The sequence below is a fragment of the Rhinoderma darwinii genome, chromosome 2, assembly GCF_050947455.1.
Source record: "Rhinoderma darwinii isolate aRhiDar2 chromosome 2, aRhiDar2.hap1, whole genome shotgun sequence".
NCBI lineage: Eukaryota > Metazoa > Chordata > Amphibia > Anura > Rhinodermatidae > Rhinoderma > Rhinoderma darwinii.
In genome coordinates, this window is record NC_134688.1 from 268,547,303 (window position 1) to 268,573,432 (window position 26,130).

General features: G+C 40.7%; 1 protein-coding gene across 1 annotated transcript in view; it reads left to right on the forward strand.

The window, feature by feature from the left end:
- The window catches only part of EPHA10 (EPH receptor A10), a 615,889-nt gene that overhangs the window by 509,016 nt on the left and 80,743 nt on the right, over positions 1-26,130 (forward strand). Inside the window, exons 7-8 of the mRNA XM_075853250.1 lie at positions 1,799-1,964; positions 25,903-26,011. Of these exons, the coding sequence (XP_075709365.1) occupies positions 1,799-1,964; positions 25,903-26,011 (275 nt within the window). The remainder of the gene's footprint in view (positions 1-1,798; positions 1,965-25,902; positions 26,012-26,130) is intronic.

A 26,130-nucleotide genomic window follows, 5' to 3' on the forward strand; every position in this document is an offset into this window, starting at 1 on the left:
GGTTGACCTGATTGTTTATGCGGCCAATAAAATGGTCACTAGTTGGCAGCAAATCTCCTTGTGTAAACAGGGAGATGTGCTGCCGACATTATGGAAATGTAAGGGGACGAGCGATCGTAGTAACAATCAATTGTCCCCATACATAACCGATAATTGCTCCTTGTGAAAGGAGCAACGAGCGGCCAACAAGGAGCTGTCTCGTTGATCAGCACTTGTTTTCACCGCCCTATCGTCTGTGTAAAAAGAGCCTTAGCCATCTCCCTGGTTAGAGGGTGGTTCGTAGCGATGGACCTTCCTCTATCATGACCATATGCTCTAATGTAATAAATTAATGACTAACATAGGCTCACTTTTGTGAACAAAGAAGACTGACATGGCACTAACTATTCTTTATTTTTTTTATTTTTTATGCAGCAACATAAGTGAGAATTTTTTTTATTGTTACCCAATATGTATAAAGAAAATACCCAAAATATTTCACAGCCCTGTACAATTTCAGTACATTAATATCAATCCTTGCTTACATCAGATTACAATCTTTTTAAGAGTTGGTTTAATATTAATGGACCCACATTTTTTTTTACTGTATTAGGAAATTTCGTAAACAGGGATTTGCAAATTATTGGAATCACTCTCTTTAGAAGCAGGAACAATGTGAAGACTAGGTTAAACAGTGCAAAAGGGGTTAAGATAGTCCATTAACGTGTGATCAATTAAGGTCCTTTGCTTGCAATCCCCACTGATCGACAGAACGAAGAATCCACAGTGCTCCGTCAGTACCCACATCAATGCTCTGGCAGTATTGACACAGTGACACTCTCGTTCATGTGGTTTTGTCTGGTACTGCAGCTCAGGAACAACTCATCGCTATTTACTTGAATGGTGTTGCGCTTCAGTACCAGACACAGTCATACACACATGGACTGGTGATCTGTAAAGGTCCCAGGGGTCAGATCCCTACTGATCACACATTAATGTCCTATCTACACAATGATGTATCTATCCGTTAAACATTTAGCTTTTGTCATTTTTTTTGTCTTTTTTATGGAGAGAGGATAATAATATGTTACAGTACTTTGCTATAGTAATAACCATTTTAAGATGTGTTCCAGGTGGGGGATGAGGTTTGAGAATTTCAGAATAGAACATTGCAAAAACCACTTATCTTATGCTCACCTTCTGTATTTTGAATCCTCAGTCAGAAATATCTTAAGAATTCATCGTAGTATTTATCATACTTCAGGAGTCCACTGCAATGGTCAGCCCATTTTCAGAATAAAGAGCAGAACTATCTTAAGAGCTATACTCTGATTTGTAAGAACTGATATGCTGCTCAGTGCATGCAGGTATATCAAAGCTGATCCATGCTAGGCAGATTAATGTACTTCTTTTAACTCTAACACATTTTGGTGCATTTCATTCTGTTATAACCGATAACGGCAATAGAGAGCCATCTTGCCCTTCATTGCTTTCTTATCCGAAAAGCAAAGATCTTTTCCCATCTTGTAATCAAAATACCAAATATATAACTTGAAAATCATTTGCTTTCAGATAACAGACTTCTTCCATCCACTAATAATAGGGATTTGTCTATTAAAGGAATGAGTTTGGCCTGCAGCTGTTGAAGAAAGCGTGAGTCTTGGCCCCGTGTTATGTGCATCTAACTCAGTACCTTGTATTATGCATGAACGTTTAAAAAGAGGTCAGGCAGAACTGTAAGGATTAGAAGACCAGCAGCACAGGCGGATCAACAATTTTTAGGGAACTTTTAACATAAAATATTTTTTTTTTCTTATAGGACCAAAGAGACCAAAGTTACTCCACACTGAAGACAATCTTGACAGCAGTAACTGTTCATAACCTAAAACCAGGAACTGTCTATGTCTTCCAAATCCGCACATCATCATCTTCCCAAGATTATGGAAGCTATAGTCCAAGCATTGAAGTGGAAACACTAGGAGAATGTAAGTCATTTTCTGCTGCCAAAATATATCATATTAAGGTTATATAGTTATATATGTTGTCCCAATGCTTCCGATATCTGCGGTTGACATATACCGTTTATAATCTGTATTTACAGTTTTCTTGTCTTACAATAAAACTAAGCTGGTTCCTTTATTATATCATATTTAGCTTTGGATTCGGACAGTGTATTAACTATTAGTTCGCCATATGCACAGCTATATGAAAGCATCCCATAAGCAGCTGACACTATAGACACATACAGTGTGGATAGTCAGAAGTATCTATAGGGCTTGTCTAGTTTCAAAGACCCATCTTCAAATGTTTTATTAGTGAATTCTGAGTTTATAAATGAGGGTCCTACTTTCATGACCCTCATATGTTAGTCAGAGCAGTTACAAAGAGTAAACCTCACTCTGGACGCCAAAGCATACATGACATGGACAGCCTATTGATTGATGATAATGAGAATTATATTGTGCTTCATTTTCCCTTTGGTGGTGCCGCAGGGTAATTGAACCCTTGCTGCTGGGTTTCCCCACAGATTACAGCTGATCGCTGGGGGTCCCAGCACCAGAATACACTATGAACAGCTTATAATCGGGGGACTGCTTTAAAAAATAAAAATAAAAAATTACCCAAAAGCGGACAACTTTTTAAAGGTGCCTGAGAAACCGGTGAACGTTCAGCTTCTTCCTTCGTAAATAAAAAAATGTATAAATGTTGCACCTCGTTGTTGATAACTTCATATAAATAATAAGTTTGGGATTGTATTCTTCTAACTTTACCTCCAGGGATCTCTAGGAACAAGCTAAATTTACCTAATAAGATGTTCAGGGACAACAGTGCACTATGTTATACAAATACCAATATATCCAAGAATATGGCCATACAGTGACCATATAGTGGTCATATGCCAGTTGTACACAGTGCTCTGCGGAGTATTATCATGCTGCAGACTACACAGTGATCATATAGTGGTCAGATACCAGTACTACACCGGGGCTCTGCAGACCATATAAGTGATTACAGTATAGTTCCAGTGACTCACAGGTGATGTCTTCTCTGATAAGAGTCGTTCACTTTCCCTTTTCTTCTCCATCCAGCCCAGAACACTATGATTACTTCTACCAGCCACAACTCATGTCTGCGGAATTTGACACACAGACATGTTGGTTTTTTGCTTTTCCAGCATCCTCGACACCTATGCCCCACTCTCTAAACAAACTTGCCATCTACAGTGCCCCAGACAGTAATAATGATCCCTTGGTGCTCGACACAATAAAAATGCCTTTTTAGTAACTGTGCCCCCTTTGTGCCCCCACACAGTAATAATGCCCCCTTTGTGCCTCATGTAGATAGTGCCTGTGTGGATAGTGCCACAGTGCCCATGTAGATAGTGCCTTATTGCCCCTGTATAGTGCCTCACTGCCCCCGTCAGACAGTGTCCAGTACCCATGTAGATAGCATCATCGTGCCCCCTGTAGATAGTGTCTAGTGCCCATGTACATAGATCCACAGTGCCCATGTAGATAGTGCTACAGTGCCCATATAGAGTGCTACAGTGCCCATGTAGATAGCGCTACAGTGCCCATATAGAGTGCCACAGTACCCATGTAGCTAGTGCTACAGTGCCCATATAGAGTGCCATAGTGTCCATGTAATAGTGGCACATAGTCCATGTAGATAGTGCCACACTGCCCTCTGAATAATGCCACACTGACCTTATAAAGCCCCACACTGCCCACTGTAGTGCCACAGCACCAATATAGATAATGTCCCTGTAGCCAGTGCTTGTAATGTCCGTGGCTGCGGGCCGTCAGCTCCAATCCCCCCTGACAGCCGCAGCCACGAGTTGGCAAGTGCTGGCCCCAGCCTCATCCTCAGGAAACGCCAGCGCTCGCTTCCACTCACCTCAGCCGGATCCCGTAGAGTGTGAGCGCACGCTCGTGCCCGCTCTTAAAGGGGCAGCGCGCGCACTGGACTTTTGATGAATTTTGAACCCGTGTGTACCCTGGACTATAAGAGGGGTCCAGCCCCCTGCTCCTATGCCTGAGCGTTGTTGATGTTTCCCAAGTTTGTCTATGTGATGGCCTCCTAGTGTGTTCCTGTTCCCTGCATTCCATACTATTCTGGTCGAGCACTGTGCTGTGCCAAAGTCGTGTCGTGCTGTATCCCACGTCTGACCTGCTTCACCTCGCCTAATGTCTACCTGCTGCCTAGTCCTGACCGAGCCTGCCTTACTGCTATCCGAGCTGTCACAGGTACCTATACGAATTATAGACATTGACCTGCGCCCTGTCGGCCAGCTGCCTTACAGCCAAGGCGGTACGGCCAAGTGGGTCCACAGACCCTTCGTGACAGTGCTACACTCACCTGTATCCATTCCCATGCTGTCATCTCCTCCAACAATGCAGGCCTGTCTCTTCTGACCAGGCCTGCTTTAGCGGAATGATGCAGGTGGCGTGATGATGTCATTGCAACGCTGCATCACAAGAAAGTGCCAAATGGTGGGGAAGGAAACCAACGGTCCTCTTGCCTCGCCAGCGCTGTCAACTATAACCGCATTATAGGACACATATGCAGTTGAGTCCAGGGCCCTATGTGCGCGACTGCCCTTCTTCTATGGGCTGGGTTGGCAGGTGGACCCTGTGGGGATGGGGCCCTTGTCAATTACCATGTTTGCCTCCGCCCTAATGCCAGCCTTGGTTGGTGCAGACCTAAATATCTACTGGGGGAGTGGCCCGGGGGCACATGCCCCCCTGCCCCAGACCACCCCTTCTTTTTTCATGAATGATAATATTTATTAATTTTTTTTCTACAACTGATCAATAGAGATATACTGATTGCATTGTAAAACCCCTGAGCCCCTATTTTATTGCAGATATATGCAACCCATAGTGTTGTATTATAAGGACTTACTTCAATGCTTGGAAAGGTGAATCTTTAAACACAATAGGGGAATTTATTATCAGGTTTACGCTATTTAATTGGCTTAAAAAAGTAGAACATTTTGTCACACGCGTGTTATTTCACGCGCTAACCAAGTCCCATCATATGTACTATAACTTACACCAGAAATGTGCATAAATTATGATGCAAAACTATACTAACTGATAGCTTGCATAGATTTTACTTTCTGGCGCACGGCAGCCAGAAATGCACCTAATTTATTAAGAGGTTGCACATCTTAATAAAATAGGGACATTATCCCCTATGTTCTTAAGACTAAGGCGTATGAAACACCAGTCTTAATATATTGCCCTCAATGTTTTTTTCTAAATGGTTCTAAAATGTTGTGCTTATTAATTTTTTAATATATCTCCATAGAGTCAGAGCTCAGTTTTTCTATTACAAAGCTCCTAATTCAATTGAGTTAAATTATAAACTTCTGGTAGCCTTTAGTCGCCACTAGAGGGAGCTTAAGAGCTTAATGTATACTATTTGTACAATGAACTCCATAATAAAACAGTATGCAGTAAGCTAATAAGCTCCTCCTTAATGTTAGCTGAAGGCTGCCAGAATTGTATGCTTTAACTTCATTCTTAGGGCTTATTTAGACGAACGTATAATAGGTCCGTGTGCAATGCGCGTGGTTATCACACGCCTCGCACGGACCTATGTTAGTCTATGGGGCTTTGCAGACTGTCCGTGAGTTTCACGCAGCGGGTGTCCGCTGCGTAAAACTCACGACATGTCCTATATTTTTGCGTTTCTCGCGCATCACGCACCCATTGAAGTCAATGGGTGAATGAAAATCACGTGCAGCACACGCAACAGCAGTAAAAAGTATGAATGAAAACAGAAAAGCACCACGTGCTTTTCTGTTTACAAACATACAAACAGAGTGTCATAATGATGGCGGCTGCGCGAATATCACGCAGCCGCGCATCATATGGGGCTGACACACAGAGTTGTGAAGTACCTTTTACGCGCGCAAAATGCACACGCTCGTGTAAATCCGGCCTCATGCAGAGGATTTGCTTAGTACAAAGAAAACTGCAATAAAGATATATGAAGAAATTAATTAGCACAGAATGTTGGACCTAAGGCAACATGGTATTAAAAGGTAGATATTCAATTTAAAGTGAGGGCAGAAGATTTGTCAAAACGTCATTGTTTCTCGATACATTTTTTATTTTTTTCATAAGTATTTATCATCTATGCACTGCCCAATCCCTGTGGACTCTGGTGTCCACATGCAGAAGTGGGGGTTATTGGTTGATGATTGGTTAGGTATGAAAGATGGATTTCACAAGAGCTGTGTAGATAAGATTTGGCAAAAAAAGACCTTAATTTCTGGTGTTGCTTGAACTGAAAACAACAAACACTGTTAGATAGGTTTCATGCATTCCTTTAACCCCTTCCCTCTTTGGCCGCTTTTGACCTTCCTGACAGAGCCTCATTTTTCAAATCTGACATGTTTCACTTTATATGGTAATAACTCCGGAATGCTTTTACCTATCCAAGTGATTCTGAGATTGTTTTCTCGTGACACATTGGACTTTATGTTACTGGCAAAATTTGCCCGATACATTCAGTATTTAATTGTGAAAAACACCAAAATTTAGCGAAAAATTGCAAAAATTTGCATTTTTCTCAATTTAAATGTATCTGCTTGTAAGACAGGCAGTTATACCACACAAAAATGTTGCTAACTAACATCCCCCATATGTCTACTTTAGATTGGCATCGTTTTTTGAACATCATTTTATTTTTCTAGGACGTTACAAGGCTTAGAACTTTAGCAGCAATTTCTCACATTTTCAAGAAAATTTCAAAATGCTATTTTTACAGGGGCCAGTTCAGTTCTGAAGTGGCTTTGAGGTCCTTAGATATTAGAAACCCCCAATAAGTCACCCCATTTTAAAAACTGCACCCCTCAAAGTATTCAAAACAGCATTTAGAAAGTTTCTTAACCCTTTAGACATTGCACAGGAATTAAGGCAATGTAGAGGTGAAATTTACAAAGTTCATTATTTTTTTCCAGAAATTCATTTTGAATCCATTTTTTTTGTACCACAGAAGGTTTTACCCAAGAAATGCAACTCAATATTTATTGCCCAGGTTCTGCAGTTTTAGGAAATATCCCACATATGGCCCTAGTGTGCTACTGGACTGAAGCACCGGCCTCAGAAGCAAAGGAGCACCTAGTGGATTTTGGGTCTCCTTTTTATTAGAATATATTTTAGGCACCATGTCAGCTTTGAACAGGTCTTGTGGAACTAAAACAGTGGAAACCCCCCAAAAGTGACCCCATTTGGGAAACTACACCCCTCGAGGAATTTATCTAGGGGTGTAGCAAGCATTTTGACAGGCCAGTTTTTTTGCAAAAATTTTTGGAACTAGGCCATGAAAATGAAAATCTAAATTTTTTCAAATAAAATGTAGGTTTAGCTAATTTTTTTTCATTTCCAAAAGAACTAAAGTAGAAAAAGCACCACAACATTTGTAGAGCAATTTCTCCCGAGTAAAACAATACCCCACATGTGGTAATAAACGGTTATTTAGACACACGGCAGGGCTTAGAATGGAAAGAGCGCCATTTGGCTCTTGGAGCTCAAATTTAGCAGGAATGGTTTGCGGAGGCCATGTCGCATTTGCAAAGCCCCCTAGGGGACAAAACAGTGGAAACCCCCAACAAGTGACCCCATTTTGGAAACTATACCCCTCGAGGAATTTATCTAGGGGTGTAGCAAGCATTTTGACCGGCCAGTTTTTTTGCAAAAAGTTTTGGAACTAGGCCATGAAAATGAAAATCTACATTTTTTTCAAATAAAATGTAGGTTTAGCTAATTTTTTTTCATTTCCACAAGGACTAAAGGAGAAAAAGCACTATAAAATTTGTAAAGAAATTTCTCCCGAGTAAAAAAATACCCCACATGTGGTAATAAACGGTTGTTTGGACACACGGCAGGGCTTAGAAGGGAAAGAGCGCCATTTGGCTCTTGGAGCTCAAATTTTGCAGGAATGGTTTGCGGAGGCCATGTCGCATTTGCAAAGCTCCTGAGGGGATAAAACAGTGGAAACCCCCAACAAGTGACCCCATTTTGGAAACTACACCCCATGAGGAAATTATCTAGGAGTATAGTGAGCAGTTTGACCGCACAGGTGTTTTACAGAACTTATTGGAAGTAGGCCGTAAAAATGAAAATCTACATTTTTTCAAATAAAATGTAGGTTTAGGTATTTTTTTTTCATTTCCACAAGGACTGAAGGAGAAAAATCACCGTAAAATTAGTAAAGCAACTTCTCCCGAGTAAAACAATACCCCACATGTGGTCATAAACGGCTGTTTGGACACACGGTAGGGCTCAGAATGGAACTAGCACTATTTGGATTTTGGATAGTGTCTGGGCGCCATGTCACATTTGCTGAGCCCCTGTAGTACTAGTACAGTGGAAACACCCCAAAAGTGACTCCATTTGGGAAACTGCACCCCCTGAGGAATCATCTAGGGGTATAGTGAAAATTTTGATCCCAAAGGTTTTTTGCTGAATTAATTAGAATTAAGCTATGAAAATGAAAAATATTTTTTTTTTCCAACAAGATGTAGTTTTAGATCAACATTTTTCATTTTTACAAGGAATAGAGAAGAAAAAGCACCCCAACATTTGTAAAGTAATTTCTCCCGAGTACGGTAACACCCCATATGTGGTTATAATAGGCTATTTACGTATATGGGAGCATTCAGAAGAAAAGGAGCGGTATTTATCTTTTGGAGCGTAGATTTTGCTGGAATGGTTTGCGGACGCCATGTTGCATTTGCAAAACCCCTGACGTACCAAACAAAAGTGACCCCGTTTTAGAAACTACACCCCTAAAAGGCATTTATCAAGGGGTGTAGTGAGAATTTAGACACCACAGGTGTTTTTCAGAAATGAATACGCAGTGGATGGTGCAAAGTGAAAATTGCAATTTTTCCACTGATCTGCCCATTCACCGCACAAGATGTTGTGCCCCTAGAGAATCTTACCCCATAAATTGTTAAGCGGGTTCTCCCGGGTATGGTAATGCCTTACTTGTGAACATAAATTGCCGTTTGGGCACGCTGTAGGGCTAAGAAGGAATAGACCGCCATTTTGAGCATGGATTTTGCTTGGTAATAGTTCTGTTTGGGGTTTTGCTGGTATTTCAGTTTACAATGTGGGGGCATATGTAATCTGTGCGGAGAACATCAGGGTATATGTAATCTGTGCGGAGAACATCAGGGTATATGTAATCTGTGCGGAGTACATCAGGTTATATGTAAGCTGTGCGGAGTACAGAAGGGTATATGTAATCTGTGCGGAGTACATCAGGGTATATGTAAGCTGTGCGGAGTACATCAGGGTATATGTAAGCTGTGCGGGTACATCAGGGCATAATAAGAGGGTATAATAATGGGGTAAATAATACAATTATTATAGATGTGGGTTACGCTGTGAAGCGATCCGTTATGCGCAGGCCGGTGTCTCACTGATAAACGGTTTTCTTTCTTATCCCCCTTCTGTAACGCTCTGCACCTTTTGGGGACATTTTCTCCTTCGTAGTTTGGGAAATATTGCTGGGAAAGTTTTGCACTGGTATAATACGGGCGCCCTCGCTTCCAGCGGATGTGCTATGTCCATTCCCTTTCCTAGTTCCTAAATACTAGGGCCCTGAAACTGAAGGAATGTTCCCCTCCGGCCTGCACATTGAGATGTTTTTTCATCACCGCATTACTAGTGCCGTAACTTTTTTGTTTTTCAGTTGATTGAGCGGTGTGCGGGCTTGTTTTTTGCGAGACGGGCTGTAGATTTTATTGATACCATTTTAGAACACATACGACTTTTTGATCACTTTTTATTTCATTTTTTGGTAAAGGAAATTACCAAAAACAATCAATTCTGGAATAGTTTTTTATTGTTTTTTTTTTCGGCATCCACAGTGCGCCCTAAATTACATGTTAGCTTTATTCTGCGGGTCGATACGATTACGGCGATACCAAATTTATATAGTTTTTTTTATGTATTGCGGCTTTTGCACAATAAAATCACTTTTTATAAAATAATTTGTTTTCTGTGTCGCCATGTTCTAAGACCCATAACTTTTTTATTTTTGCGTGCACAAAGCGGTGTCAGGGATTATTTTTTGCGGGACGGATTGTCATTTTTATTGGTACTATTTTGGAGTAAATGTGACTTTTTGATCACTTTTTATAGCATTTTTTGGAAGGAGATGTGACCTAAAAACAAAGATTCTGGCGTTGTTTTTCACGTTTTTTTTTTTTACGGCGTTCACCGTGCGGGATAAATTACATAACAGTTTTGTAGTTTGGGTCGTTACGGACGCGGCGATACCAATTATGTATAGTTTTTTTAATTTTTACGGTTTTTCCCATAATAAAAGACTTACTATGGGAAAAAAGTCAGTTTAGCTTTATTTTTATTTGAAATGTGTGTGTTTTTATTGTTTTACCACATTTTTATTATCTTTTTTTTACTTTTCTTACTTGTCCCACTAGGGGACATGAGGGCCTGATGCCCCGATCGCTACTCTAATACACTGCACTACATACGTAGTGCAGTGTATTAGCGCTGTCAGTTATTCACTGACAGCAAGCCTATGAGGACACGCCGAAGGCGGGTCCTCATCGGCTCCCGTACAAGGCAGACTCGGACGCCATTTTCTGGCGTCCGATTGCCACAGCAACCCAGCGATTGCATCACTGGGTTGCCGATCGGGTGAGCGCAGCATCTGAGGGGTTAATCTGCCGGATCGGAGAATAGCTCCGGTCCTGGCAGTTACAGGAGGGTGCCAGCTGTATAATACAGCTGTCACCCCGCGGTGATGGTGCCGGCTCTGCTTCTGAGCCCGCACAATCACTGCGCCGTACATGTACGGCGCTTTGCGGGAAGCACCTCCCGACAGCGCCGTACATGTACGGCGCATGTCGGGAAGGGGTTAAGGATATGTTTATTTCCACAAAGGAAACACATTTCAGAGAAGAACTTGCTTCTTAAAAGGGCTATGCACTTATAAATTCTTATTAACAATGAGGATTTGGACTGTGGCAGAAGTGGGAAATAGGTAACTCAGGCATTTGGTATTCATTGGATTTTTCATTTATACAGGGAATTATACTTTCTGTCCATTACACTCAAACAAAAATATTTTGTACTTACTTTAGGGCATGCCCAGACGTGGCGGAGTTCCTGCGCCACTGTCCGCATCAATGCCACACAGAATCTGTGTTGCAGAATCTGTTGCGGCTTTGCCTAAAATGGGCATTAAATTGATGCGGACTAGCCGTTGCGTATTGAGGGGAAGAGGGCTTCCCTTCTCTCTATCAGTGCAGGATAGAGAGAAGGGACAGCCCTTTCCCTAGTAAAAGTAAAAAGAAATTCATACTTACCCGGCCGTTGTCTTGGTGACGCGTCCCTCTTTCGCCATCCAGCCCGACCTCCCTGGATGACGCGGCAGTCCATGTGACCGCTGCAGCCTGTGATTGGCTGCAGCCGTCACTTGGACTGAAACGTCATCCTGGGAGGCCGGACTGGAGGAAGAAGCAGGGAGGTCTCGGTAAGTATGAACTTCTATTTTTTTTACAGGTTGATGTATATTGTGATCGGAAGTCACTGTCCACGGTGCTGAAACAGTTACTGCCGATCGCTTAACTACGCGTAATTACAGGAGCCCCATTGACTTCCTCAGTCTGGCTGTAGACCTAGAAATACATAGCAAGAAAATGAGAACTAAGAGTCACAATGCTACATATCATATAAAAGGTATACATTTTATTGCAAACAATTATATAAACACACAAAATACTAAAAACAGAGCGAGGTTCTAAAAAGGAATTTGTGTGTGGATTACTCCAAAATTACGTACAACCAAAGGTATGATATCAATGCTACGCCATAACAAAAGGACGTGTATATAGTAGACAAAAAACACAAACCACTAAATTAATTGGTTTATAAAACACTGTATATCAAAAGGGTCTGCTGTCTATAACTATACAATGTCACAGTACCTTATCTAAAGATATAAGACGAATGTCAAATAACACTTAAAGAGGGTACTCTGCCCACAGTACCGTACAAAATACAGGGGAAAATACCCTGAGAACGACCTGTGGTGTAACATAATGCCAACCTGGAATCACCAGGGAGAGCCAGTGTATCAAGTCTTACCCATGGAGATGAGAGTGAGTCAGTGGTCCACACAAAGAAATAACACCCCAACGCGCGTTTCGTTATTCCAGCTTCCTCAGGGGTTACAATCTAAGCTACATCCTGTCCTCCTTTAATAGTGTCCCAAATCATCAGGCTAAGTGTTCCGGACAAATCCGCTCAAAACTGGTCCACGGCGCATGCGCGAGATTATATCTAAGGCCGTGATGCCTCCGTCGCCTGTCGTCACACCGCTACTGCGCGTGCGCATCTCCGAGGACGCGTCTCTATGGAGATAGTGCAGGCGCACAGACGCGTCTTCGGAGATGCGCACGCGCAGTAGCGGTGTGACGACAGGCGATGGAGGCATCGCGGCCTTAGATATAATCTTGTGCATGCGCCGTGGACCAGTTTTGAGCGGATTTGTCCGGAACACTTAGCCTGATGATTTGGGACACTATTAAAGGAGGACAGGATGTAGCTTAGATTGTAACCCCTGAGGAAGCTGGAATAGCGAAACGCGCGTTGGGGTGTTATTTCTTTGTGTGGACCACTGACTCATCTCCATGGGTAAGACTTGATACACTGGCTCTCCCTGGTGATTCCAGGTTGGCATTATGTTACACCACAGGTCGTTCTCAGGGTATTTTCCCCTGTATTATGTACGGTACTGTGGGCAGAGTACCCTCTTTAAGTGTTATTTGACATTCGTCTTATATCTTTAGATAAGGTACTGTGACATTGTATAGTTATATACAGCAGACCCTTTTGATATACAGTGTTTTATAAACCAATTAATTTAGTGGTTTGTGTTTTTTGTCTACTATATACACGTCCTTTTGTTATGGCGTAGCATTGATATCATACCTTTGGTTGTACGTAATTTTGGAGTAATCCACACACAAATTCCTTTTTAGATCCTCGCTCTGTTTTTAGTATTTTGTGTGTTTATATAATTGTATGCAATAAAATTTATACCTTTTATATGATATGTAGCATTGTGACTCTTAGTTCTCATTTTCTTGCTATGATACATTGGAGTCCGCTACTCTAAGTTGATATTTCGGAGGTGCTTTAAACAATTTGTTGGTCACACCTAACCAGTTATTTTTCCTGTGAGACATCTATTGATAACTAGAAATACATAGGTCCAGCCAGAATTAAGAAATGTCATGTTAGTAAAACCAATAGGCTCCGCAGCACACATAACATCTGCGGACTTCGTTGCAGAATTTTGACTCTCCATTGAAGTCAATGGAGAAATTCCGCAACACGTCCGCAACAACCATTGTATGCTGCGGACACCAAATTCCGCACCGCAGCCTATGCTCCGCAGCGGAATTGTCCGCAACGTGTAAACGAACCCTACTAAAAAGCTGTGGAAGGCAATGGAGAAACGTGTACGCTGCGGATTTCCAGAGCAATTCCGCCACGTCTGGCCATGCCCTTACCCTTTATGTAACACAAAACATTGATTAATGTACTTATATAGGTGATTTCAAGAAATATCAATCAGAAGCAGGAATACATTTTACATTCAAAAGCAGTAAGTTCCTTTAAATTACAAAACAAAAAGAGATATATAGTGGAAAAAGAAAAGAAAGATGTATTTGTGATTTGATTATCTAGTAGAAAAGTGTTTCATGCACAACAAAACTACTGCATATTACTTGGGAAGTGATTTGACCTATGAATATTTATGGAGACCTTGATTGAAAATCCATTTTCAAAATGGTAATGCATGTGTTATCATTTATAATTTTTTTTTACATTTTCACAATTTTTGAGCACATATTCTACACACCCTTTACAAATATATATTTCTTTTGACAAGAAAACATTTCTGACATGCATACATCTGCCCAGAGTGACATCATCACGATTTATAGTCATGAGTTATTTACTGCATTTCTAGTTTGCTAACCAAGTAGTCACCATTACAGCTGGAGTACTTTCTACAGTATCACAATAAAGAATATTTTCTGTTGTTGTCATATACAAAGATGCAGGGCTGTTTTGGTGTATTTAGAAAATAAGCCTTTGGGCAGCAAGTAAAGTGGAGCCCCCTGCTCACCATTTTTAAACAGCTGTTCTTGTAATTTCAAACTATACATAAAAAACACAAATACATAGGCCCTTTTTATCCAAATATTTATAACAAAATATTGTAATGCAATGCCCACATAATACTGCCATTCATTGCACAAATAATACCGCCATACAATGCCTAAATAATACCTCCATACAGTATCCAAATAATGCTACCATATATTACACACATAATACTACCATATGTTGACTATAAAATACTTTCAACCAATGCCCAAATAAAACCCACAATAGAATGCCTAAATTATACCTCCATACAGTATCCAAATAATACTACTATATAGTTCTCACATAACACTGCCATGTATTTACTTTACTGTCATTTATTGCCTAAATAATCCTGCTTCACAATGCCTATATAATGCCTTCATACAATATCCAAATAATATTACCATATAGTACACCAATAAAACGGCCATATTTAACTTTACAATTTTGCCAATCTGTGGCAAATATTGGTACCAGAAAAAAAAAAAAAGTGGACGGGCTAACTAACTGGATAAGGAGTATACAGTTTATTGCCCTATAAAGACAACTGAAACTACCAAAAGATGTAGGACAACAGAGGAGACATGCACATACAGATAATATCAAAAATAGCAAAGTTTTCTTGACACAAAAAGGACAAATGGGTTAAAAACATTGTATACAAAGAGACATGCAGAGATCCACAATAGGATACACTGTAAAGTGTGTTGAAACCCCAAACTAGATCTGACCTGCCGGATTGTACATATGTGAAACACTAGTAAGAACTCCATCTTAATACATATAAGAACTCCTACAATAGGATAAGAACATATCACAATGTGACATACAGTACAATAAGGCACATACCCAAAGCAACATAGAAATCTAAAGTCAGTATGAGTCTGGCAGGGGGGTAACAAAAACAGAGCCTAGTCCCACACATATCGCCAGAGAAAACCTGGTTTCCTCAGGGATGACCCGACATAAAAAGAAACTTGTATTACAAATTGCACATGGTAGGTGGGGACCCTGTTGAAATTTTGCATTGGGGCCTAGGAGCTTTAAAGGGGTTTTTGCAGTCCCCAAAAACTGATGGCCTATCCTTAGGATAGGCCATTACTAGCTGATGGGTCGGGTCTGATCCCACTGATCAGCTGTTTTGAAGGGGATGCAGCGCTGCTTCCCTGCATTCCTCCTTGCTCACTGTGAATCATCGACACAGATGTAGCGGTGATTCACAGTATTGCAGCCTCCTGTCATTCACTTCAATTGGAGAAGGTGGCAATACTGTGAATCGCCGCTAGATCTATGTCAACGATTCAGAGTGAGCAAGTAGAAATGAAGGGGAAATAGCGCTCGTACGAGCACTGCACTTCCTTCAAAACAGCTGATCGGCTGGGGTCCCTGGAGTCGGACCCTGACCCATCAGTTATTAATGGCCTATCCTGAGGATAGGCCATCAATTTTTAGGGACTGGAAAACGCCTTTAAGTTACACCTCTGGCTATGACCACAACACCCACCCGATAGTTTAATGCAGACTCCTGTATAGGAAAAGACCTTCATACATCCAACTGACAATAACTGCTCGGACAACTCATAATCCTTTTGAAAAGTAAAACTCAAACACTATTTTTGTAAATTGTAATTGTTTATCAATTAAAATTCTGCCTGTAAAATTAATCTGGATTAAAAAATGTAGAATGTCAAATAAGGTTGGATATTAATATTAATTTCATGAACATGGCACTTAGGGTATACAGTATAAAGCTAAATCTATTAATATTAAGTTCCCATGATTGCACATCATCGAATCTCTCTACCGAAAAACTAATTTTTGGAAATAGAGACATGATGCTGCATACAATCAGCCCAAAATTAATCACATCTTATTATCAGAATAACTAGTTTTATCTTCCATTTTGATTCTTCCTTACTCCATCATAAATATTTAAAAACCTTCATATGTAAAAAGTCACCTCACCACCCCAATGCTAGTGGGGTCATAATATATAGTGAGAACGCTGATTTGGAATTACTAAGGAATTGTTATTTCTTCTTCTTCTACGGGCATATGAAAATCTACGATTTAATGATAAATATAAATGAAATGTTATGGTACATAATGACCATGCAGTTCAGTCTTTAGCTACAAAAAATATTAAGTATATTCTATAACTTCCTCATAAATAATGGAGAATTCTAGCTTTTATATACCTAAAAGGTCATTTTGAGCTAGCATTTTAGTTTTTAGCAGCTTTTTTATTTAGGCAAAAATGAGAGAACAAGGCAAAACTTCATGTGTTAGGGTCCATGCAGGCCATTCATTGACCCTGTATGAAAGTACAAGGAGTCCCTACTGTTTTGTATTATGGACCCAGTGGGACTCCATGTGCTTCTGTATGGTGCCATCATGAGGCACTGTATTCTCCTCTAGAAGCAATGCCTCTAGTAGAGAACGCCTCTGTAATAAAGCATGTGATGGAAAATTCCATGATTATTTTCTCACAGATTCTATATAAATCCATAACAAAACCCTCTGTGTTCCTCCAGTATGGGCTCATATCAGTCCATCCATAATACGGTAGTGTGCATGAGGCCTAAATAAATTCCTCTTCATGGGTCTATTCCTTTTTTTATTTTAAAAAGTTCTAAGGGAGAATAAGGGCATGCCCTGACGTGGCGGATTTCTTCCGCTACTGTCCGCATCAATGCCGCGTTGCAGATTCTGTTGCGACTTTGCCTAAAATGGGCATTAAATTGATGCGGACTAGCTGTTGCGTATTGAGGGGAAGAGGGCTTCCCTTCTCTCTATCAGTGCAGGATACAGAGAAGGGACAGCCCCCTTTCCCTAGTAAAAGTAACAGAAATTCATACTTACCCGGCCGTTGTCTTGGTGACGCGTCCCTCTTTCGCCATCCAGCCCGACCTCCCTGGATGACGCGGCAGTCCATGTGACCGCTGCAGCCTGTGATTGGCTGCAGCCATCACTTGGACTGAAACGTCATCCTGGGAGGCCGGACTGGAGGAAGAAGCAGGGAGTTCTCGGTAAGTATGAACTGCTATTTTTTTTACAGGTTGATGTATATTGTGATCGGAAGTCACTGTCCAGGGTGCTGAAACAGTTACTGCCGATCGCTTAACTCTTTCAGCACCCTGGACAGTGACTATTTACTGACGTCGCCTTGCAACGCTCCCGTAATTACGGGTGCACACACGTAGTCACCCGTAATTATGGGTGCACACACGTAGTCACCCGTAATTATGGGTGCACACATGTAGTCACCCGTAATTATGGGTGCATACACGTAGTCACCCGTAATTACGGGAGCCCCATTGACTTCCTCAGTCTGGCTGTAGACCTAGAAATACATAGGTCCAGCCAGAATGAAGAAATGTCATGTTAGGAAAACCAATACGCTCCGCAGCACACATAACATCTACATAACATCTGCGGACTTCATTGCGGAATTTTGAATCTCCATTGAAGTCAACGGAGAAATTCCGCAATGAGTCCGCAACAAGTCCGCTACACGTCCGCAACAACCATTGTATGCTGCGGACACCAAATTCCGCGGACTGTCCGCAGCGGAATTTCAGAGCAATTCCGCTACATGTGGTCATGCTCTAAAGCTTCTGTAAGTTGAGTCTGGCTAAACATTTTTTTTTTCATTTCTCTTTTTATAGGCATGGACAATAATTTCGGAGTCCACTTTTACATAGATGTAGAGCATATATTATTTATTATGTTCCAATTCCATCTTTTATTATTATGAAGATAAAATTATCAATATTTTTGCAGTACAGACACAAAATAGTGTGGAATTATGGGTATTTTTCTTTAGTCATGAACGTTTCTCGGTTCATTTTCTTCATATTGTAATAAAATTATCCAAATCCCACTTAAATGTCATCATTGCTCTTTATGACAGTTAATCTTGGTCATTATCGCAGACGATGTCTGATTCCCCGCAGCTTGTCTAGCAGAGTACAAGCGAGTCATGCTGAGTAAACACAGACATAAAGTTCATGCCTATTACTTGGACGTAGTTGTGTGCCAACTTCTTTGCATATAGTTTCCTTTTTTTGATTTACGCTGTTAGAGCCTGTAGGCACCCGAAGCCATAACCCATCCATTTTACATAAAACTTTGTGTCCTTTTTTTCCCTAGTTTATAGTGCCTCCTTTTCTTCCAGTTAAAGTTGTATTACTTGAATTTCCTAAGACCTAGTTGTTATTTTTTTTTTTCAGTTGCTATAAAATAATCTTTATATACAGTCTGCTGTAAATAAATTGCCTTTCAACTTGCCTACTGGATGAATAGGCCAGTTTCATAAACCATGGTGTATTGGAGAATTGTAAAAAAATAGTGCCATTGAAAAGCAGACACAGGAATGATCGTGATGCAGGATCACAGACCATCCTACAGTTTGCCTTTAGAATAAACCTATGTTAAAAGATCGCAGCTCTGGGCTGTAAGGGTATGTTTACACATGGCTATTTTGTTGTGTTTTTGCTACAATTCTCCTATATATTTTCCTTTCATTTTGTACAAAATTTCTGGGGGCTCATAGGTCCTTTATGCTACATGAGAGAACAATTTAAATGAATTACGCAAAGGCAAAATTAAGTTATGTACGTATCTATTTGCTGAACAAAATATATATCTTTTTATATATATTGTTTCATAGACTCACTTAAAGTGTGATATCATCATATACACCTCCATATGAACCCATTGTTGATTATGTAGTAGGCACAGATGCATTGGGGCCTGGAAATTTCAAGCTACAAATTAGCACATTATTTATAAAAAACAAAAACGTATTATGTCATATAATAGGCGCAAACAATAACACACATGGCCACATTTACACTAAGCTCGGCAATAGGCATGGAACCAGCCTACACCATAAGGGAATGTTTAGACGTGGCGGATTTGCTGCGGAACTTGCAAAATACTTTTTTCCTTTGGTTTCTATAGCTTTTTAGTTAAGTTAGTGCAGATGTTGCGGAAAACAACTGTGCATAAACTAGCTTGCGGTGCGGAATTAACATTTACAGTCTGTTGTGGAGAAGCAGCAGATTTTCGCTGCGGATTTCAGCCTTTGCCATGCAAAGGCTGAAATCTACAGCAAGTCCACTGCGAAATCCACCATATCTGGACAATCCTTCAAATATGCTAATTTTGCAGCAGATTTGTTGCGTATTTGCCGCAAATTTGTAGCAAAATCTACAGTGGAAAATTGTTGTCACGACTGAACGTAAATCTGAATTAAATCCTGCCTATTCTGCTTTTTAGATTTTTCAGATCAAGACCAGATTTTAATGCTACTTCTCTTCATAATATATCTCAACTTAAATTAGATGATTCTTTAAATTCCTGCTTTTATTCTTATTTGCCAATGAAAGAAAATAGGATTAACATACATGCTGTGCTGGGAAAGAGACAACTTTTAACCTCTGCTTCCTGGAGGCAAAGGCCTACTGTGCCTGATAGTAAATCTGGCCTTCTATAAAAGACATCTCCTATTTCTGTTAATCGATTCAGTGTTCGCTAATTCAGTCAGAAATCTAATGTTCACTTCAGGAGCAACCAGATGCCTCCGAGATGAAAGAGCTCAGGTTTATATGTCTATATTACATATTGCTATTGTTCTGTTGCCTTATTAGGGCGGGTTCACACGTGGCGGAATTTCACTTAAATTCCGCTGCGGACACTCCGCAGCGTTAATCCGCAGCGGTGCCGTTTGTCCATTGACTTACACTTTAATTTAGCAGTGTTCGTTTAGACGAGGCGTAAAATTCCGCTGCGGAGCATAGGCTGCGGAGCGGAATTTGGTGTCCGCAGCATGCTCTGTCTGTTGCGGAGCAGTGGCGGACTCATGGCGGAATTTCTCCATTGACTTCAATGGAGAGTCAAAATTCCGCAATGAAGTCCGCAGATCTTATGTGTGCTGCGGAGCGTATTGGTTTTACTACCATGACATTTCTTCATTCTGGCTGGACCTATGTATTTCTAGGTCTACAGCCAGACTGAGGAAGTCAATGGGGCTCCCGTAATGACGGGAGCGTTGCTAGGAGACGTCTGTAAATAGTCACTGTCCAGGGTGCTGAAAGAGTTAAGCGATCGGCAGTAACTGTTTCTGCACCCGGGACAGTGACTACCGATCTCAATATACATGTATCTGTAAAAAAACATATAAGTTCATACTTACCGAGAACTCCCTGCGTCTGTCTCCAGTCCGGCCTCCCAGGATGACGTTTCAGTGTAAGTGACGGCTGCAGCCAATCACAGGCCAAGCACAGGCTGCAGCGGTCACATGGACTGGCGCGTCATCCAGGGAGGTCGGGCTGGATGCCGAAAGAGGGACGCGTCACCAAGACAACGGCCGGTAAGTATGAAAATCGTTTACTTTCACTAGGGAAAGTGCTGTCCCTTCTCTCTATCCTGCACTGATAGGGAGAAGGGAAGCACTTTTCCCGCAGTCCGCAGCAGCTAGTCCGTATCAATGTACTGCACATTTTGTGCAGATCCGCAGCAGAATCTGCAACGCAGATTCTGTGCGGCATTGATGCGGACAGTTGCGGAGGAAATCCGCCACGTGTGGTCATGCCCTTATACAGTCACCACAATTGGAACAATTAAATTGTCACAGATTGTACATTGCAGAATTTCAGCGCTCTGTGTTGAAGCAAATGAAACCACTTTTTTAACTCTTTTAAGTCATCTCGGAAAATAGCAAGCATGCCAGTTTGCATTCCTGGCGCATAGAAATCCTCTTGCTTTACATACAATATAAATCTGTAAAATAATCCATAATTACCATAATCTATAATTTATTCTGGTTATTCTTTAATTAAGTAGTTTTTTATCTCACATACGCTGTCGTATATTTAGCTCCAAAGCAATAACTGTATTCTATAACTATAGCCTCATACGCCATAAATAATTATATCTCATATATTTTGGCAGTTAACACAAAATCATTTAATACACCTTTATTCTTGGCTTACTCTGCTAACTGAAAATGTTATATCTTGGTAATTCACATCTTAAATACTTACAAAAGAAGACTGTTAGCAGTAAGTGTACAACCTATTACGTGTAGTAGAATTTTGTCCTGAAGGAAAACTATCTCCATAACAGGATTCTTCTCCTTATCCAGTGTTTACCCAGTGTACAAAATGTTGCCCTATGTTTTATTGCAACTAAAAATAACCACAGCCATCACAATGGTTTCCACCGCTGAAATTTAACACATAGACACTAAGGGCTCTTGTACATGGTCGTATCATGGATCTATGTTGTATGGATCTGTAAGATGGTGCCCATAGAAATCCATACTTTATCTCCTTGTGAGTTTGAATTCATACAGAGATTCCGACAGAAATAGTGAGGAAACAAATTGTTGCATGTTTTATCCCATGCCATTTTGCAGTGCTACATGAAGTCATCATGTAGTGGCACATGTAGTGCCTTTGCAAGGAACCATGCTCACACGGCATGCTTATGGATCACGCTGTGTTATGTCCTGCAGAGGCCATGCCCAAGCCGCTGGCTTGTTTTACTGCAGTTGATCTTTGGATTAAATTATATATCCTTAAGATAGGTCATCATTATTTGGTCTGACCTCTGGGGCCCCTGCCAGTCAGAATCCCTTATATTGTTTACACAGACAACGTAGCTCATCCATACGAGGGACTGTGCCTGGTATTGCAGGTTGTCTCATTCTCCTGAATGGGATAGAATAGAATGGCCATTGGTACCACTAACTACAGTGGGCACTCTGGCACTAGCTACAGGGGCATTGTGGCACTATGGGGCATTATACTGTATGGGGGCATCTGTGTGGGCATTATACTGTATGGAGGCAGCTATGGGGGCATTATGCTGTATGGGGACAGCTATGGGGCATTATACTGTATGGAGCAACTGTGTTGGCTTTATTCTGTATGGGTGCATCTATGGGGGCATTATACTGTATAGGGGCATTATACTGTGCGGGGGCAGCTATTTGGCATTATACTGTGTGGGAGGTACTATGGGGCATTATACTGTGTGGTAGTTCTATGGGGGCATTATACTATGGGGAGGTACTATGGGAGCATGATACTGTGTGGGCTGAACCGGATGTGTATGGGCAGGTATTGAACGGTTTAGAGGAGTGTCTTAAAAATAAGTAAATGTGCCCCTCTTTGCGATACTTGAAAGTTGGGAGATATGCTACCAGGCACAACTGCTTGCATGCACAGCTGCTGTGCTTGTGTAAGAAATAATCTGCAGGGGGCCCCTGAGGTTTTACCCCCACTGATCAAACATTAATGGCCATCAATGTTAATGCCCTGAGAATTGTTTTAACCATAAAATTACACTTTTTCAACAAAACATAATACACATGACCATGTACATGCATATTAAAACATTAACATGTGACCAACACCGTTTGATAGCAGTATTTATCCCAATGGGGCCTCACCTCACATACTCTGGTGAACCGTGGTCCTCATCAGTGGCACATGGCAACAATCTGTAAAATGCAGTTGCTGTGGGTATGTTTATGGTAAATAGCAGACTACGGGGACCACGAGTATGGGAACATTTGCATATCAGTTTAAACACTTAAGGGTAAGGCCACACAACAACCGCATCGGCATCATGTTCGGTGCAGCTGTCAAACTGCCTGTTAATGGCTACGCGTTGTTGCCGGTAAAACAGCCCTTTACCTGCATAATTGAGTAGCCAGAAAGGGTATATTCATTAATGGGCGCACGATTTTGCAGGTAAAGGGACGTTTTACCTGCAATAACACGTGCCCATCAACAGGTTATTTGACAGCCGCACCGAACATGGTGCCCGGGGCAGTAATTGGCTGCATCATGGCCCGTTCAGTGGCACTACGTGTGGCCTTACCCTCAATTTGCGTCAACTAGGCTAGGTCTCCACAGCGATTTTTTTGCACTTTCTGATGGTGGTAGATTGCAGTGCTATATCACATGTTATCGCAGCTAATGTTAACCTATGTAGTGGGACGTACATGTACATACTCTAGTCTTTTATGATGTTTACAAAAATTCGGACATTGTAGAATTTTTTTGTGACTTCCAAATTGGGAGTGCATGAAACAGCACGTACACATGGAATTTCTTGTGCCCCCACAGGTTAACATTACTGGCCGTAACGCACTACACTCTGCCAGAATAGCAAAGTACAATTATCATGGCATATAAAATACATGTGGAATCCAGGCCTAGGAAGGATTACATTAGTTGAAGTGCAAATTTATCTGAATTACACAAGCAGAATGTTTTGTTAAAATTGTAACATTTTTCACGCTTTATTGAATCGTATAAAATATGACTTTTTTGTATGGGTAGCAGAAGACTAAAATAAGATGCAGTTGTACTGATTTTACTTGGCAAATACAGCCGGTGTTTGCCTTGTAATCTGAGCTAGCGCTGCAGGACGAGGTCATGGATTAAGTAGGGCAAGGATTTGATATCAATTTGGAAAAGAGCAGATTAGTTGGGGCAAGTGGTTTTTATCTGCTGAGAAATTGTATGTATGTATGAAAACCTCTCATTTTGTTCCATTAAAAGGCTCCAAAGCCACGGCAGCGGCAGCTCACACACAGTTTGTTAAAAAGCCATGGCAGTGGCACGTATGACAAAAATATTGTTGTCTGAGAAAGGGATGATTTCCATTTAAACAGACACCGCAGTTATAAATGAAAGGTTGGAATGATAGCTTGCTCAGTATGAATTTTACAGATTGTGTTTAACGGGGCCTTAAATCGCATCCGTTTACTGCTCAAGAGACATTTTCAGAATGAATTGAATCCAATAAAATTTTTATGGAAAAAGTGTATCTGCCTAGAACCTTCTCATGCAAACATTGGGTGGCGGAAAATTAATGAATAAGAAAAGCATTCAGATGTCATCATTTTAATATGGCCCTGTGATAAACAGAAATACTTTTCTCATGTCATCCTATATGAATGTGTGAGTACCGCCGAAGCTGGAAGGATTCATTTTAATATTTCAGTAGAGTCATTTTGAAATCCAGCTTTCATTATAGAGGTCCTGTCAGGACGGCAGCATATTGCTATATGTTTATTTACAGTAACTTAATGGATCACTGAGACAATTTATTTTTCTATCTGTTTTTTTTTTTACTTTTTATTCCTAGGATGTTGATTGTTTCCTCTTTTATCTTAATGAACTTTTTCTGAAATATTTTTAAATATTGTAAGCGTGCCTAAAAAAGTTTTCCAAGGTTTGAAAAGGGTCTTTTTATTAAATTTCTTCTATGGTCTATGTCTGGTGTCTTTTTTGGCCTTATGCATCAAGCTTGTAATGAAGCACGGGCACTTAATTTGCTCTATAATGCCTATATACAAATATATTCTCCCTTAGAAGCAATGTTTCTCAAAGAAAATACTTCAATTGCCATTTAATTGAAAAGGCCACAAATTTTTTTTATTACGGAACTCAATAGAAAATAATTTTGTATGGTTCTGCATGAAATCAGTGATATATTGGTGGCCATTAAAGTCAGTAGGTGACAATGTAATACATGGTCACATTAAGGCCGGATTTACATGAGCGTGTGCGTTTTACACGCGCAAAAAACGCGCCGTTTTGCGCACGCAAAAGGTACTCTCCAGCTTTGTGTGTCATCGTCATATGGTGCTCGGCTGCGTGATTTTCGAGCAGCCGCCATCATTATGACACTGTTTGTATGTTTGTAAATAGAAAAGCACGTGGTGCTTTTCTCTTTTCAATCATAGTTTTTACTGCTGTTGGTTTTCACGCACCCATTGACTTCAATGGGTGCATGATGCGCGAACAATGCACAAATATAGGATATGTTGTGAGTTTTACGCAGCGGACAAACGCTGCGTGAAACTCACGGACAGTCTGCACGGCCCCATAGACTAACATAGGTCCATGCGAGGTGTGTGAAAATAACGCGCGTTGCACGGACGTATTACACGTTCGTGTAAATAAGCCCTAAGTGAGAGGGGCACATTGAGTGAGAGGGCTCTCTGTAGGGGCTCTACTATTAGTAGAATATATGGACAGTGGATCCTAAAAGTGGACAAGCCCTTTTAATAGGTGCAGTACTATACAGCCACCAACTCCAGTTCAGAAGGCAATAGAGTGTTCGAACTTTTAGTGATCTATTTTAGATGTCCATAACATGACAATAATTTTAATTAGTTCAGATACACCATATTAGAGCACAATCTCTGACAAATATAAGAAGGTAAAATTGGAAAGCAAAGCAACACCTGGCTCAATCCAGATACATATTCTTAGATTATTCAAAGGGATAATCTACATATTTATTATTATGATAATTCAAGGTATTTATAAATTTTGCTAAACCGCAGTGTCTTAGTGCTGGCATTATTTATTTGTTATATTACGCATGTTTTATATGAATATGTACTTACCAAGGACAAACTATTATAAAATGCATAAAAAGAGTAAACATGTTTCATAAAAACCAACATCGGGGTTCTGATAACTGTTTCATTTACATAATTTCCAGGATATGATCACGGTACTTTTGGGACAATACTGGTGAACTAGAATAGACAGAAAAGTCTCTTCTCATGTATGCTTGAATAGCGCTTTTTCTTTGCACATTTTACAGCATGTCTATGGTGCCTAAAAAACTTAATTCCCATTCCTGATTATTTTTTTCATTTACATTGCAGTGGCCCTAGCATCCAGTGAACAGAATCCGCTAATCATCATAGTAATAGTATCCGTGGCAGGATTCATTGTGCTACTCTCTATGGTAATAGGACTTATGATATGGAGAAGGTAAGATACAGCTAATAGCCTGGCAAATTATCCACGGGTTTACATAGGTTTACATACTGCAATTTTATGTGGTGTTTGATTAATTCCAATGACATATAACAGTAATTGTGTGATAATAG